The 12,938-nt window shown below is 47.7% G+C and overlaps 1 protein-coding gene across 1 annotated transcript in view; it reads right to left on the bottom strand.

Annotated features, from left to right (window-relative positions):
- Positions 1-12,938, bottom strand: part of MROH7 (maestro heat like repeat family member 7) — a 43,934-nt gene that overhangs the window by 27,090 nt on the left and 3,906 nt on the right. The window contains exons 2-6 of the mRNA XM_058551992.1: positions 6,611-6,684; positions 3,880-3,963; positions 2,844-2,923; positions 2,371-2,500; positions 422-517 (exon numbers count right to left, since the gene is read on the bottom strand). Coding sequence (XP_058407975.1) covers positions 422-517; positions 2,371-2,500; positions 2,844-2,923; positions 3,880-3,963; positions 6,611-6,684 — 464 coding nt within the window. The remainder of the gene's footprint in view (positions 1-421; positions 518-2,370; positions 2,501-2,843; positions 2,924-3,879; positions 3,964-6,610; positions 6,685-12,938) is intronic.

Raw genomic sequence — 12,938 nt, 5'->3', positions numbered from 1 at the left:
GGGTGGGCAGGCCAGCCTATACCAGTCAGCAAGAAGCTTCTGGGGAGGGTATAAAGGCAACTTGCCATAACCCTCCTCCTCTTCTTGGAGCATAGGGAGACATGGGGTCCAGAAGCTGAGAATAGGACTGAAAGACCAGAAGGAAGATGAAGATCAATGAGTAGAAAGATGGAGAATCATGAGGACAGAAGAGAAAGACAGGGAGAGAGCAAAGATATAGGGGCAGCTATAATGCAGGAGTATGAGGGTTAGGGAGAGAGTGAAGGGGCAGGAGTCTGGGACAGGGCTTATAAGGGAGGCAGAACACTGGCACAAGATGACATCCTGAAGTCAAATCACTCCTTCTGGGTCCAGCCCCCCCACAGCTCCTGAGCCAATTCTCCTTTCCCCTCCATCCTTCTCCTTGTCCCTGCCCCCACACCTCCAAAATGCTTTTCAGCCCAGCAGGAGTGGGATCCTCAACAAAGAGGGCGTTGAGCAGTGTCTGCAGGGCGTCCAAGGTCTGACGGTAAAGTGTCTGTGGACAGGAGAAGGACCAAGCCACTAGGGGTCCTCTGAAGGAGACTCCAGCCCCAGACAACCCCTGGTGTGGGCCCGGGGAGGAGGGGGCACTTGGACTCAGAAGAGCTGCCTTCTGGTTCCCCCTCTGAGACTAACTTGATATGTGATATCGGACAAGTCACTTCCCTTCCGTGGGTGACAGTTTCCTTATCGACACACTGGTAATCGTTACCCCTGCACTTCTCACCTTACAGGGGAGCAGGCAGAGAGCCAGCATGATAATCCACCAAGGCCAGGTGAGTGCCTGGCGATCTGCACAACCACATCACTTGTCCTCAAAGTGTTCTTCTCATTTAACAAATGAAGAGACACTTGTCCAAAGCCACACAGCAAGGAAGTTTCAAGTCATGTGGAACAAATGAGCGAATGGGTGGGAAAATGTTCTAGAGCAGTAAGAGCCAGATAAACTATTATTACCATCTCTGGGGAAGTGCTCTGATTCTGTTTTTGATTGCTACTCCTAGACCCAAACAGACTTTCCACGTTGCCCCTTCAGGGGGCCGTTTCTCCCTGCCCAGAGCCCTCCTCCCTCACCCACACCATAGTCCTGGGATTGTCTTAGGAAGGTGCAGGCTTTACACGGTACACAAGGCTGCAGCAGATTTGAGCAACTCTGGGAAGACCCCTCTCCCTGCCTCCCCTCCTGCCAGCTCCCCACGTCAGTCTCCCAGGTCGTCATTGTCCAGACTTCCTGAGTCTGTGCACACCACGGTTACACCACAACCACCAAGAAAGCCTCCCTCACCAACTACTTCCTCCTTCCCCCCATCTGCAGCCCATCACTGTGTGGCACTGACCTCTGCTGGCCGGGCCTGGTACTACAAGAGGGCTGCTTTTTCTCTCTCTTCCCACCCAGCAAGGATTCCTCACCTTTCCTTGGGTCTTCTCTCAGGGCACCACCTCCAGGACCCAGGGTCCTCCTGCTGCCAGTGTGGTCTGGCCCCCACTGCTCTCTAGCCTTGCTTCCCAGCACTCTCGCCTCACCGTCTGGGCTACAGCCACACTGCCTCCTTGTGATCCTTGCAGTCACCATGTTCTCTCTGTCCTCTGTTCCCTGTGCCTGTCATGCTCTTCCTCTGCCATCCCCAACCTTCATCTAATTAGCTCTTCTTTAACCTCTCGGCTCTAGCACCACGACCCCTGACCCCCATCTAGGCCAGGTACCCCGATTCCAGGCTCTTCACAGCACCAAGTACTTCTTGTGGTAATTTTGCACTAATTGTGTGATTCTTTGGCAACGTCCCTCTGTCCCCTGCCCTCGCCCCCGCTGTATCTGGCGCCTCAGTTCTGGAGCAGGCTCTCAGTTAATATGTGCTGGATGGAAGGAGGAATGGATGTGCCTCCCTCTGAGCTGAAACCTCGCTCCCTTAACCTTCCCCACCGACCATACGTCCTACACTAGGGGTCACCTCTGCCCGCCCCTCCCGGGACAGCCCTGCAGAGGTTTGGAGATGCTCGCACGAGCCCCTAGAGGTTCGTCTTCTCCAGGCCTCAGCCCCGACTCGCCACCTCCTCTGGCCACACCAACGTGTGTCCAAGTCCCCCTCCTAGGGCAGGGCCCAGAAGTGGGCAGAGCACTCCAGATGAAGGATCCTTTATTCCGAAGATTCATTCATTCACCAAATATGTATCGAGTGCCTGCTCAGGCCAAGAGAGGTGAGGTGAATGCCCATGGTGAGGGCCACACAACTTGAGTAGGCGGGCGACGATCCTTATCTACCTCTGGAACACCTTTTCTCTCCCGGCTGGGAGTCCATGAATGGCCTCACGCTGAAAACCCTGGACAGCCATGGGGAGGGCCCTGCTCACCTGTATGGCCTCAGCCTTGGCCTCATCTTTCTCCTGCATGGCCTGCACGGAGGGCAGGGAGAACACACTCTTCACGCACGTGTTCACGAGCTCTGACCTCTCCCGCACATCCAGGATGGGCTGCGTGTGACTGGCGAAGAGACAGAAAGCAAAGGCATGGAGTGAGCAAGGGCCCTGCGGCTGGAGGCAGGACCCTAAGGCTGCAGGGCTGGGATGAGGGCGCCTCGCTGGGGGCTCCTGGGGGCTCCTGGGGGCTTGGGACTCAGCCTGAGATTCAGATCCACAAAAGAGCAAGATGAGGTGGACGGAGGAGGGAAGAGGGTGTGGAGGGCAGACAGCCCTGGCAGGGACTGGGCAAAGGGAAAGGAAACGGCACAGGAGTGCGTGGGGACCCAGCAAGAGGCCCCAGAAGAGACAGGAGGGGCCCATGGGAAGAGGGGAGGGGCTAGGATTGGGGAGGGGGCCGTGGACACCTCAGCTGTGTCAGGGTCTCCATGGCCTGCTGGCGGACGGAGCTTGAAAGGGAATCTAGCGGCTCCTCCTGGATCTGCCTCTGGACAGGGGACCACAGAGGGGCCGATGAGGGGAGCAGGCCGCTGCAGCCCACCAGGGCCGAGGCTGCCCCTCCTCACAGGGAGCAGGCCGGGCAGCCCTTAGCCCGGGCAGAGCTCCCCCACTGCTCCACGCCCTGCCCGGCCTCCTGCCCGGCCTCCTGGGGGGGAGCAGCTCACTGCTCAAACCCCGTCCTGAGCCCTCCGCTCACGGCTGCCAAAAACACCCCCCATCCTCACGGGCTGCACCCCACACGTAGGGCTTGGCAAGAACGGTGTCAGCAGCCTCATGGTGGGGGGGTCTGTTTAAACCATGGACTTTTGCCCATGGGTTTTGCCCAAAGCAAAAACCAGCATGCGTGGCCCTTGAAAGCAGTCACGCTGAATTCCTTTACAAGGTCCTTCTCACTACTTCTCGGTTTTGATCTAGCACCCACAAACAATAGGTGCGCAATTAATATTAGTTAAATGAAGGTATCAAGGGCAGGGATTTTTTCTCGTTAAGGGTCCCAAAGCTAAATATAATTTTGGAGACGTCAGTGGTTACCCCTGCCCAGCCCATTCTGGTGGAGAACTGAGAAGGGATTGTATTTAGCAAAATGATAAGGAAACTCTTGAAGTTTCCCAGCAGGAGGAATTTCTGGTGTTAAATAGCAGTAACTGCTCCCAGGTGCTTCAGTGAGCTGACCACAGTGTTGTGTGCTCCCAACAAGCAATGACGCGGGTGTTAGCACAGTCATTCACGAGACGAGAAGAGTTAGGCTCAGAGAAGGGAGGTGACCTGCCCGACCCCTCAGGTGCGTGGAGGGCAGCAGAGGAGGTGCTGAGACTCAAGTCCCAGTGCCCTGCCTCCCCCTCTGTCCTCGTCCCACCTCCGCCCCCTGTCTCACCCGCAGGTGGACTCAGGACTTCGCCCTCTCCCTGCCCAAGGCCACAGACCCGCGTGGGGCTCCCGCACCATCATCTTCTTCATCATGCTCTTCTTCTCTCCTTCCACTTCCAGCATATCCTGGCTCTTCTGGACGGTGATGACATTCTCAGCCTCAGGGCAGCAGAGGGCAAAGCCACAGGGTGAGAGCCACACTGAACCAGCCCTCAGGGAAGGCCCCAACACCCGCATTAGCCACATTGGACGTTCCACCTGCAGGCAAGCCAGCCTGCTCCTGCCCAGCTGCCAGCGCCTGCATCGGCTCCAGAGACACGAGAAACCACAAGGGGAACGGGGGGGTGGGTGGAGATTTGAGGAGGTTGTGGTGGCTGCGGCAGGGGGAGGTGGCAGATAGTCCGTAAGGCCAGATTTGGAGGGGAACCAGGTATCAGGGGCTGTAAAGCACCCCCCTCTCCAGTCAACTAAGGGGGAGGAGGCCAGAGCCGATGGGACAGAAATGGTCCCAACACCTCGAGCTGAAGTCCCACCATTAGTAACACCTCTTAAAGGCCTTCTAGAATTTACACTTCTTAGGAGCAATCCTACTCAGATCAAGGCATTTTGCTATCTGAGAGAGAGAATACATTCACCAACATCCAGTTAATCTGTTAGTTCTTATTCTCTTAAGGCAGAAGAAGAAAAAGACATGAAATAGATAATATAACTTCATACAGTTAAGACAGCAACACCAGTGACTGATGGGCAGGGTGGTGAGTTAGAGATGTCACAGGTTCCTTCCCACTCCTCCTACCAAGAAGACAGATGCCCTTGAACCCGGGCCCATCTTAGCACTTGCTTGGACCCACAGAATGCTGGGGAGTGATGCTGGGCCAGTTCCTGGCCTAGCCCTTAAGGGAACTGGCAGCTTCCACTATTCCCTCTGGACCCAGCCACCATCCTGTCAGGGAGCCCATGCTGGACCGTGGAATGATGACGCTAGGAGAGAGACCCTGGAAGATGAGGGTCATCTTGGATGTTCCAGTTCCCTACCCCCTGCCCTGAGCAATCTCAGTCTGCACCACGCAGAGCAGAAGAACCACCCCGCGGAGCCCAGTCAAATTTCAGAACCCTGAGAAATTGGGCCCCTCCCATCCTTACTGCCCTCGGCAGCCAGAATGAACCTCTACACCACCAAGTTTGGGGGTAGTTTGTTAAACAGCAATTGGTAAACTGTAAAAGTGGTATAGAGGGATGGCTAATTTAGACTGAACGGTCAGGGAAGGCCTCTCAGAGGAGACGATATTTGGGCTGAGTCCTGAATCACCAGAAAGAGGCAGCATGTGAAAAACCAGGGGGAGGGGCTGCCTGTCTCCCCAGACTGGAGTGGCAGTTCACTGTTGCATCTCTAGTGCCTGCAACAATGCCTAGCACATAGTAGGGGCTCAATGAAATTTGTTGAATGACTGCATTAATAAACCCTTTCTGTTGCAGGCGCCATGCTCAGTGTTATGCATACATTATCTAACACAGGCCTCACTTCAACTTTATGTGCCCATTTTATAGATGAGAAGAACCCTCCTGGTGGAAGAAACGAGTGTAAAGGCCCTGAGGCAGGAATGAGTTTGGCACATTGAGAAACAGAGAATGGCCAGTGTGGCAAGAGCAAGGTAGACAACTGGAGGAATGCCCCGGGATGAGGACAGATGTTCCCAAAGTGCAAGGCCTCTCTTAGTCCTTCGCCCTCTCCCCACCCCCACTCTGCACTCCGCCCTCGGGGCCGGAGCTTGCTCTGAAGCAGCCTGAGTGCACTGAATTGCACTGCGCTGAACTGCAGCCTGAATCCTCAAGCAGCAAGTCTCCTGCCCTGCAGGGAGAGGGGCCCGCCCAGCCTTCTCTGCTGGCCTGGTGTCCATAGCTGAGGAGGGCTGCTTCCTCCTCTTCCCATCCCCCACCCCCACAGGCCTAGAAAACAAGTATAATGGTGGGGTCTGTGACTGTCACCCAAGGCTGGCCGCACCAAGAGTGAGCTTTCTTTGAAAGGTTCTTAAAAATTCACGCAAGTGCATTCCATGCATTCAATCCAGTTTTGTAACTACGCTATGTCCCTTTCATCAAGGAAAACCAGCCCTCTAAAGAGCTCTGTCTTGTGTGTGTCCTGTGATTTAGCCCCAATTTAAGAAAAACTATGATGTTCTGTACCCTTTCTGTTGGATCCTGTATCTACATGTAATTATCTCATTTTACCCTTATAACCTCCTTTGCGGGTGGGTATAATTGTCCCATTTTACTGATGAAGGAACTGAGATTGCAGGCCCCCCTCCTGCACATCCTGGCCTGGGTGGATCCCCTGCCTCCAGACTCTGTCCACCAACCAGTCTCGCCCACACTCCGTGTGCCACACTCGTGTCCACCAGCCTGTCCAGTCTGCCCCACTGGCCCTCACCAAGTCCTGAGATGCTGGCTTTCTCTCCCAGGCCTCCTGGGGCCTGCGGCATGGCCAAGACCTAGGCTGGGCCTGTGTCCTGAAAAAGACCATTTCCAGCTTTTCTTCCCCCTTTAGAGACCCTCTCACAATTCACTCAGTTGTTTGAAACACCGTTGTTGAGCACCTGCTCAATAACGCTGCTCTACGTGCTGGGGATACGGCAGTGAACGAGACAGACGAGAGTCCCTGATTCAGGGGGTACGTTCCCGTGTGAGAGATGGTGATGAGTACCATGGAGAAAAGAAGAACCGGGCAGAGAAACCAGGAATGCTGGGGCTGGGCAGTGGGGTGCGGGGCATCCCCGGGAAGGCAGGTCGGGGTGGGAAGGAAGCATACCAGAGCCATTCTGCTGCCTTCCTTTCTCTTCCCTGGCACCTTCACCAGGCATGAGGCCACTTCATCGAAGGCTCCTGCAAGTCATAGTTTCAATGAGGAGAGAAGAGGGAGGGTAAAGACATGGTGTCCCTCGGGTGCCATAGTCCCGTCTCCCCTCCCTCACTGGGCCCCTCCAATCCTTACTCCTCCAGCAGCCAGACTGAGCTCCTCTCCCTAAAACCTTCAGTGACACCCCATTTCACTGAGCATAAAGCTGGCATCCTTGTCAGTGCCTTCAAGGCCCTGCGGGGTCAACCCTCCCCTGCCCTCCTCCCTAGCCTTAGCTCCCATTGCTCTCCCCTCACTCACTACACTGACCACAATGCCCTCCTTCCAGGCCCCAGGCAAGCTTCCCCCTCAGGGCCTTTGCACAGGTGGTTTCCTCTACCTGGGCCTCTCTGCTGCCACACCCCCTTGCCCAACTAGGGCTCCCCTCCTTCAGGTCTCTGCTTGCCTGCCACTCCTCAGAGAGGCCTCCCTTGACCTTCAGGATAAGGAGGGCCCATTGTGATCCTCTCACGTGTCATCTTATTCTCTTCTTTAAGCTGTTATCACAATTTATAATTAAACACCTATTGGTTATAGTAGATATCTGCTGTTTTGTCAGCCCCAGATTTCCTCATCTTTCCTTGGTGAAAGAGCCCTTGTCTTCCCTGCAGGCTACCCATTTCATGTAGCTAGGTGGAGCTGAACTCTGCAAGCCCCACCTGTTACCCCTCCTTCAAGTAGGGGTAGGCCTGGAAGCCAAGCCTGGCCAATAAGAGAGTCCCATGCCCCCAGCCACAGTGATAGGCCAGGGATGGGGCATTGGCTGAGCAAGGCCAATAGAGCCCTGTATTAAGGGGGCTGAGGGGAACCCCAAGGAGAGCAGGTCTCTCTCCTTCCAAAGTAGACATCACGAGGGGCCTATGAGAGCCTGGAACTTCAGGGGCATCTTGGCCACCAGAGGCTGCTGGAGGATGGAGTCTATAGGGAGAAGCAGAGACACCCCAAAAGTAGTGAACACAGCTAGCACCAAGATCTTGGCTTCTAAGCACCATTCTCCACTAAAAGGAACTAGTCTCTTTGGAGAAATGGCTGATTCTAGGACTTGGGCAAGGAAATTACGGGATGAGCCTGAGACATCTTGTACCAGAACACAAGGAAGAGAGCTCACAGAATGATGGGGACATGTCAAAGGGACACGAAAGCTTGCTCAAAGGGGATTCCACTGGTCAAACTGGGGAAAGTTTGAGTACCACAATAAATAATGTTAGCAACTGATTACAGCCCATTGAATAAACTAGGAAAGCACCAGTCCGTACTTATATAAACAAGTAAATGAATAAATTGAAAGTTTGCTGAGGAATGGGAGAGTTACACAGTTTCAAACACTATCTACATAGTTTCAAAGTACCTCCCTACATAATATTTATTACAAAGTGGTAAACAGTGACTTTACAGTGGAGAACCTTGAAGCAACTGTCTTACGCAAGTGATGGAAGTAAACATCATCAGTAACGGAACAAATCAGAGTTATACACCACCAGACAGGATGCAGGGAGAAAACCCAGCATCACTTCTGTGCTATTCCTGCCAAAGATGCGTGACATGGATCTGATCGTGGGGAAACATCATACAAACCCAAACCCAAGCACATCTTACAAAGTAGCTGGCCTGTAACCTTCAAGGGTATCAAGGACATGAAAGTCAAGAAACAGCTGAGGACTGGAGGAAACGAAACAGACTAGACAAAACGTGCAATGAGTGATTCTGAGCTGGATCCTTTTCCTATAGAGAACATTACTGGGACAATTGGTGACATTTGAACAGGGTCGGAGAATTAGATGGTAGCAGTGTCTCAATATTAATTTCCTGATTTTGATGATTAATTTTTGGCTTTTTTTGTAAGAAAGGCACACTAAAATTCAGGGGTGATGGGGGCATCACTTGACAACTTATGCTCAAATAATTCAGAAAAAAATATTTTTATACTGTACTTTCAACTTTTCTGCAAGTTTTCATTGTTTTAAAATTTTTAAAAGAATGAAGGAGAAATAGAGGCATTTTCAGACAAAAATGGGAAGAGTTTGTCATCAGCAGAATCCACTAGGGAGATTCTAACGGATGTTCTTCAGGCAAAAGGAAATCAGTCCCAGCTGGAAGGTCTGAAATGCAGTAAGCAGTGACATGAAGGAAAGAGGTTGATATCTGGGTAAATGCAAGAACATTAACTCTATGAAATAACAATAATGTTTATAGGGTTAAGGAAAAGACAGAATTAATATACATTACCAGGACAGCATATAAACGAGGTTAAAGTGTTCCTGAGTCATAAACTGCATTGATTAATGTGGACTTTGATTAGTTAAATATGCACATTGCAGCTTCTAGAGAATCACTATAAGACTTAAAACAGTGTATAACTTCCACACAAGTGGGAGAGAAAAAAATGAGAAAAGAAAACAACCCGAAAACCAAAAGAGGAGAAAAAAAGAAATAGAACAAGCAGAACAGAGAACACAAACGTAAGATGATAGATAATCAAATTATCCGTAATTGCATTAAATATAAGTGGACTGTGATGTGAAAACACAGTATTATAAAGAAGACAATGCTACCTAAATTGATCTGTAGATTCAATGAAATCCCAATGAAAATTCCACAGATTTTTATTTTATTTTATGGAAATTGAGAAGCTGTTTCTAGAATCTATATGGAAAAGTAAAACACCCGGAATAGACAATCTTGAGAAAGAACAAAGTTGGAGGACTTACACTACCAGACATCAAAGCTTCCTCTAACCACAGTAACTAAGGCAATGGTTAAGGACACACAAATAGCCACAGCAAGAGGAAGAGGCTGGAAACAAACCTGCACACACACAGTCACTTGATTGACCTCAAAGGTGACACCGCACTCCAGGGGGGAAAGTGTGATCTTTTCAGTGAGTGGCCTGGAGCAATGAGCTGTCCGTGGGCGAGAGGTAGAAAACGAACAGTAAGTCCCTCTCTCACACTGTTCCCCAAAATTAATACAGGATGTATTATCAAATTAATGTGAAAGACAAAACAATAAAGAATCTGGAAGAAAATATGAGCCTACTTTCACAGCCTTTGGGTGTGTAAAGATTTCTTAAACAGGAGACGAAAGGCAATCGCCAAAAAAATTGGTAAATTGGGTTCTTTAAAGTTAAGAACTTCTGTTTTTCAAAAGACTTCAGCAAGCCACAGTCTTGGAGAAGATAGTTGCAATACATATATCTGGAAAAGAACTCATATCTAGATTATATAAAGAACTCCCACAAGTCAATAAGAAAAAGACAACCCAATTTTTAAAAAATGAGCAAAAGACTTGAACAGGCATTTCATAAAAGAGGATATAAAAATTGCCAGTAATCATATAAAAAGATGCTTAACATCAATAGTCATCAAGAAATGCAAATTAATGAGCCAGTCCTGATACCTAGTGGTTAAAATTTGGCACGCTCTGCTTCGGCGGCCTGGGTTCAGTTCCCAGACGTAGAACCACGTCACCTATCTGTCACTAGCCATGCTGTGGCGATGACTCACATAGAAGAACCAGAAGAACTTGCCATTATATACAACTATGTACTGGAGCTTTGGCCGGAAAAAAAACAAAGAAAAAGGAAGATTGGCAACAGATGTTAGCTTAGGGCAAATCTTCTCCTGAAAAAAAATGCAAATTAAAACCACAATGAAATATCACTAAACACCCACCAGAATGGCTAAAATTTTTTAAACTGACAACACCAAATGTTGGTGAGGATACAGAGCAATTGAAACTCTTCAATGTGGGAGGGTAACTTCATTCAACCACTTTGAAAAATGGTTCAGCCATATCTACTAAAGCTAACCATGCTTATGCTATGACCCACAAATTCCACTTCTAGATAAATTAGTGTATCTGTGTACCAAAGACATGTACAAAAATGTTCAAAGTAACTTTATTTGTAATATCTAAAAAGTATAAATAATCCTAATGTCCTTCAGCAGAAGAATGGATAAACAAATTGTGTTGTGTTCATAGGGTGGAACACTACAGAACAATAAAAAAGAATCAACTGCTGATACATGCGGAAATAAGGATGAATCTGACAGACATAATGTTGCACTAAGGAAACCAGAGTCAAAATAGTATATACAGCATTATCCTATTGATAATAAGTTCAAAAACAGGCAAACCCAGTCTATGGTGATGCAAGTCAGAAGAATTGTTACCTCCACAGCAGTGGTTATCAATTGCGGGGATCTTGCCCCCCATGGAACATTTGGCAAAGTCTGAAGACATTTTTGGTTGTCATGACTGGGGTGGGGGTGGGGGTTGCTACTAGCATCTACTAGTAAAGTCCAGGGATGCATCTTACAATGCACAGGACAGCCCTCCCACACCCACACTACAAAGCGTTATCCGACACAAAAGGTCAATAGTGCCAAAGTTGAGAAACTCTGCCCAGGAGAAGGGGTATTGACTGGAAAGCGACACAGGGAAACTTCTGGGCTGCTGGAAAAGCTCTATGTCTTGACCTGGTTGGTGTTATGAGCGTGTATGTGTGTGTAAACGTTCATCAAGCTATACACTTGAGATTAGTAGGTCACTTTACATGTTTTACTGATACGTGCTGTAATTTGAAAAAGTTTTTGAAAAGTTAATACAATTTGAAAATACATTGTTTTTTTAATACAAAGAGACAAAACGCTCCTATTAAAAAACAAAGATTGACCCTAAATAGCCAAAGAAATCTTGAAAAAGAACAAAGTTGGTGGATTTTCCTGAAACTTACTTCAAAGCTACAGTAATCAAAGCAGTGTGGTACTGGCATAAGGACAGACATATAGACCAATGGGATAGAATAGAGAGCCCGGAAACAAACCCTCACGTTTATGGTCAATTGATTTTTGACAAGGGGGCCGAGACCATTCAATGGGGAAAAGACATTCTTTTCAATGAATGGTGTGTGGGAAAACTGGATATCCACATGCAAAGGAATGAAGTTGGACCCCCTACCTTACACTATATAACAAAAACTAACTCAAAGACTTAAACTTAAGAGATAAACTATAAAACTCTTAGAAGAAAACATAGGGGGATATCTTCATTACATTGGATATGGCAACAATTTCTTGAATATGACACCAAAAGAACAGATAATAAAAGAAAAAGTAGACCAATTGGACTTCTTCAAAATTAAAAACTTTTGTGCATAAAAGGAGACTATCAAGAGAATGAAAAGACAACACATGGAATGGGAGAAAATATTTGCAAATCATATATGTGATAAGGGATTAATATCCAAAATATACAAAGAACTCCTACAACTTGACAACAAACAAACAAACAAATTCAAAATGGGCAAAGGATTTGAATAGATATTTATCCAAAGGAGATATACAAATTGCCAATAAGCTCATGAAAAGATGCTCAACATCATTAGTCATTAGGAAAATGCAAATCAAAACTACAATAAGATACCACTTCATACCCTTAAGGATGGCTATTACAAAATTTTTTTAAAACAGAAAATAAGTATTGTCAAGGACATGGAGAAATTGGAACTTTTGTACATTGCTGGTGGGAATGTAAAATGGTGCAGCTGCTATGGAAAACAATTTGATGTTTCCTCAAAAAGCTAAACATAGAATTACCACATGATCCAACAATTCCACTCCTAGGTATATATCTAAAGGAATCGAAAGGAAGGATTCAAACAGATATCTGTATGCCAATGTTTATAGTAACATTGTTAACCAAAAGCCAAAATGTGAAACCAATCCAAGAGTCCATCCATGGATGAATGGATAAAGAAAATGTGGTACATACATACATATTACTGGAATATTACTCAACCATAAAAAGAATGAAGTACTGATACATGCTACAACATGGATGAACCTTGAAAACATTGTGCTAAGTGAAATAAATCAGACAAAAGGACAAATATTGTATAATTCCACTTACATGCAGTACCTTGAATAGGCAAATTCACAGAGACAGAAAGTAGATTATTGCTTACCAGGGACTGGCAGGGGGAGGAGTGAAGAGATATTGCTTTATGCTTAGAGTTTCTGTTTGGGGTAATGAAAAAATTTTGGAAATAGTGGTAATGGTTGCACAATATTGTGAGTGTGACTTAATGCTACTGAATTGTATATTTAAAATGGTTAAAATGGCAAATTTATGTTATATATATCCTACTAAATTTTTTTAAAATTAATAATGTAATATACCAAAAGCCACTGAATTGTACACTTTATATGGGTGAATTGTCTGTATGTGAATTATACCACAA

The sequence above is a fragment of the Diceros bicornis genome, chromosome 13, assembly GCF_020826845.1.
Source record: "Diceros bicornis minor isolate mBicDic1 chromosome 13, mDicBic1.mat.cur, whole genome shotgun sequence".
Taxonomy (NCBI): domain Eukaryota; kingdom Metazoa; phylum Chordata; class Mammalia; order Perissodactyla; family Rhinocerotidae; genus Diceros; species Diceros bicornis.
This window is presented reverse-complemented; position numbering and strand designations above follow the sequence as displayed.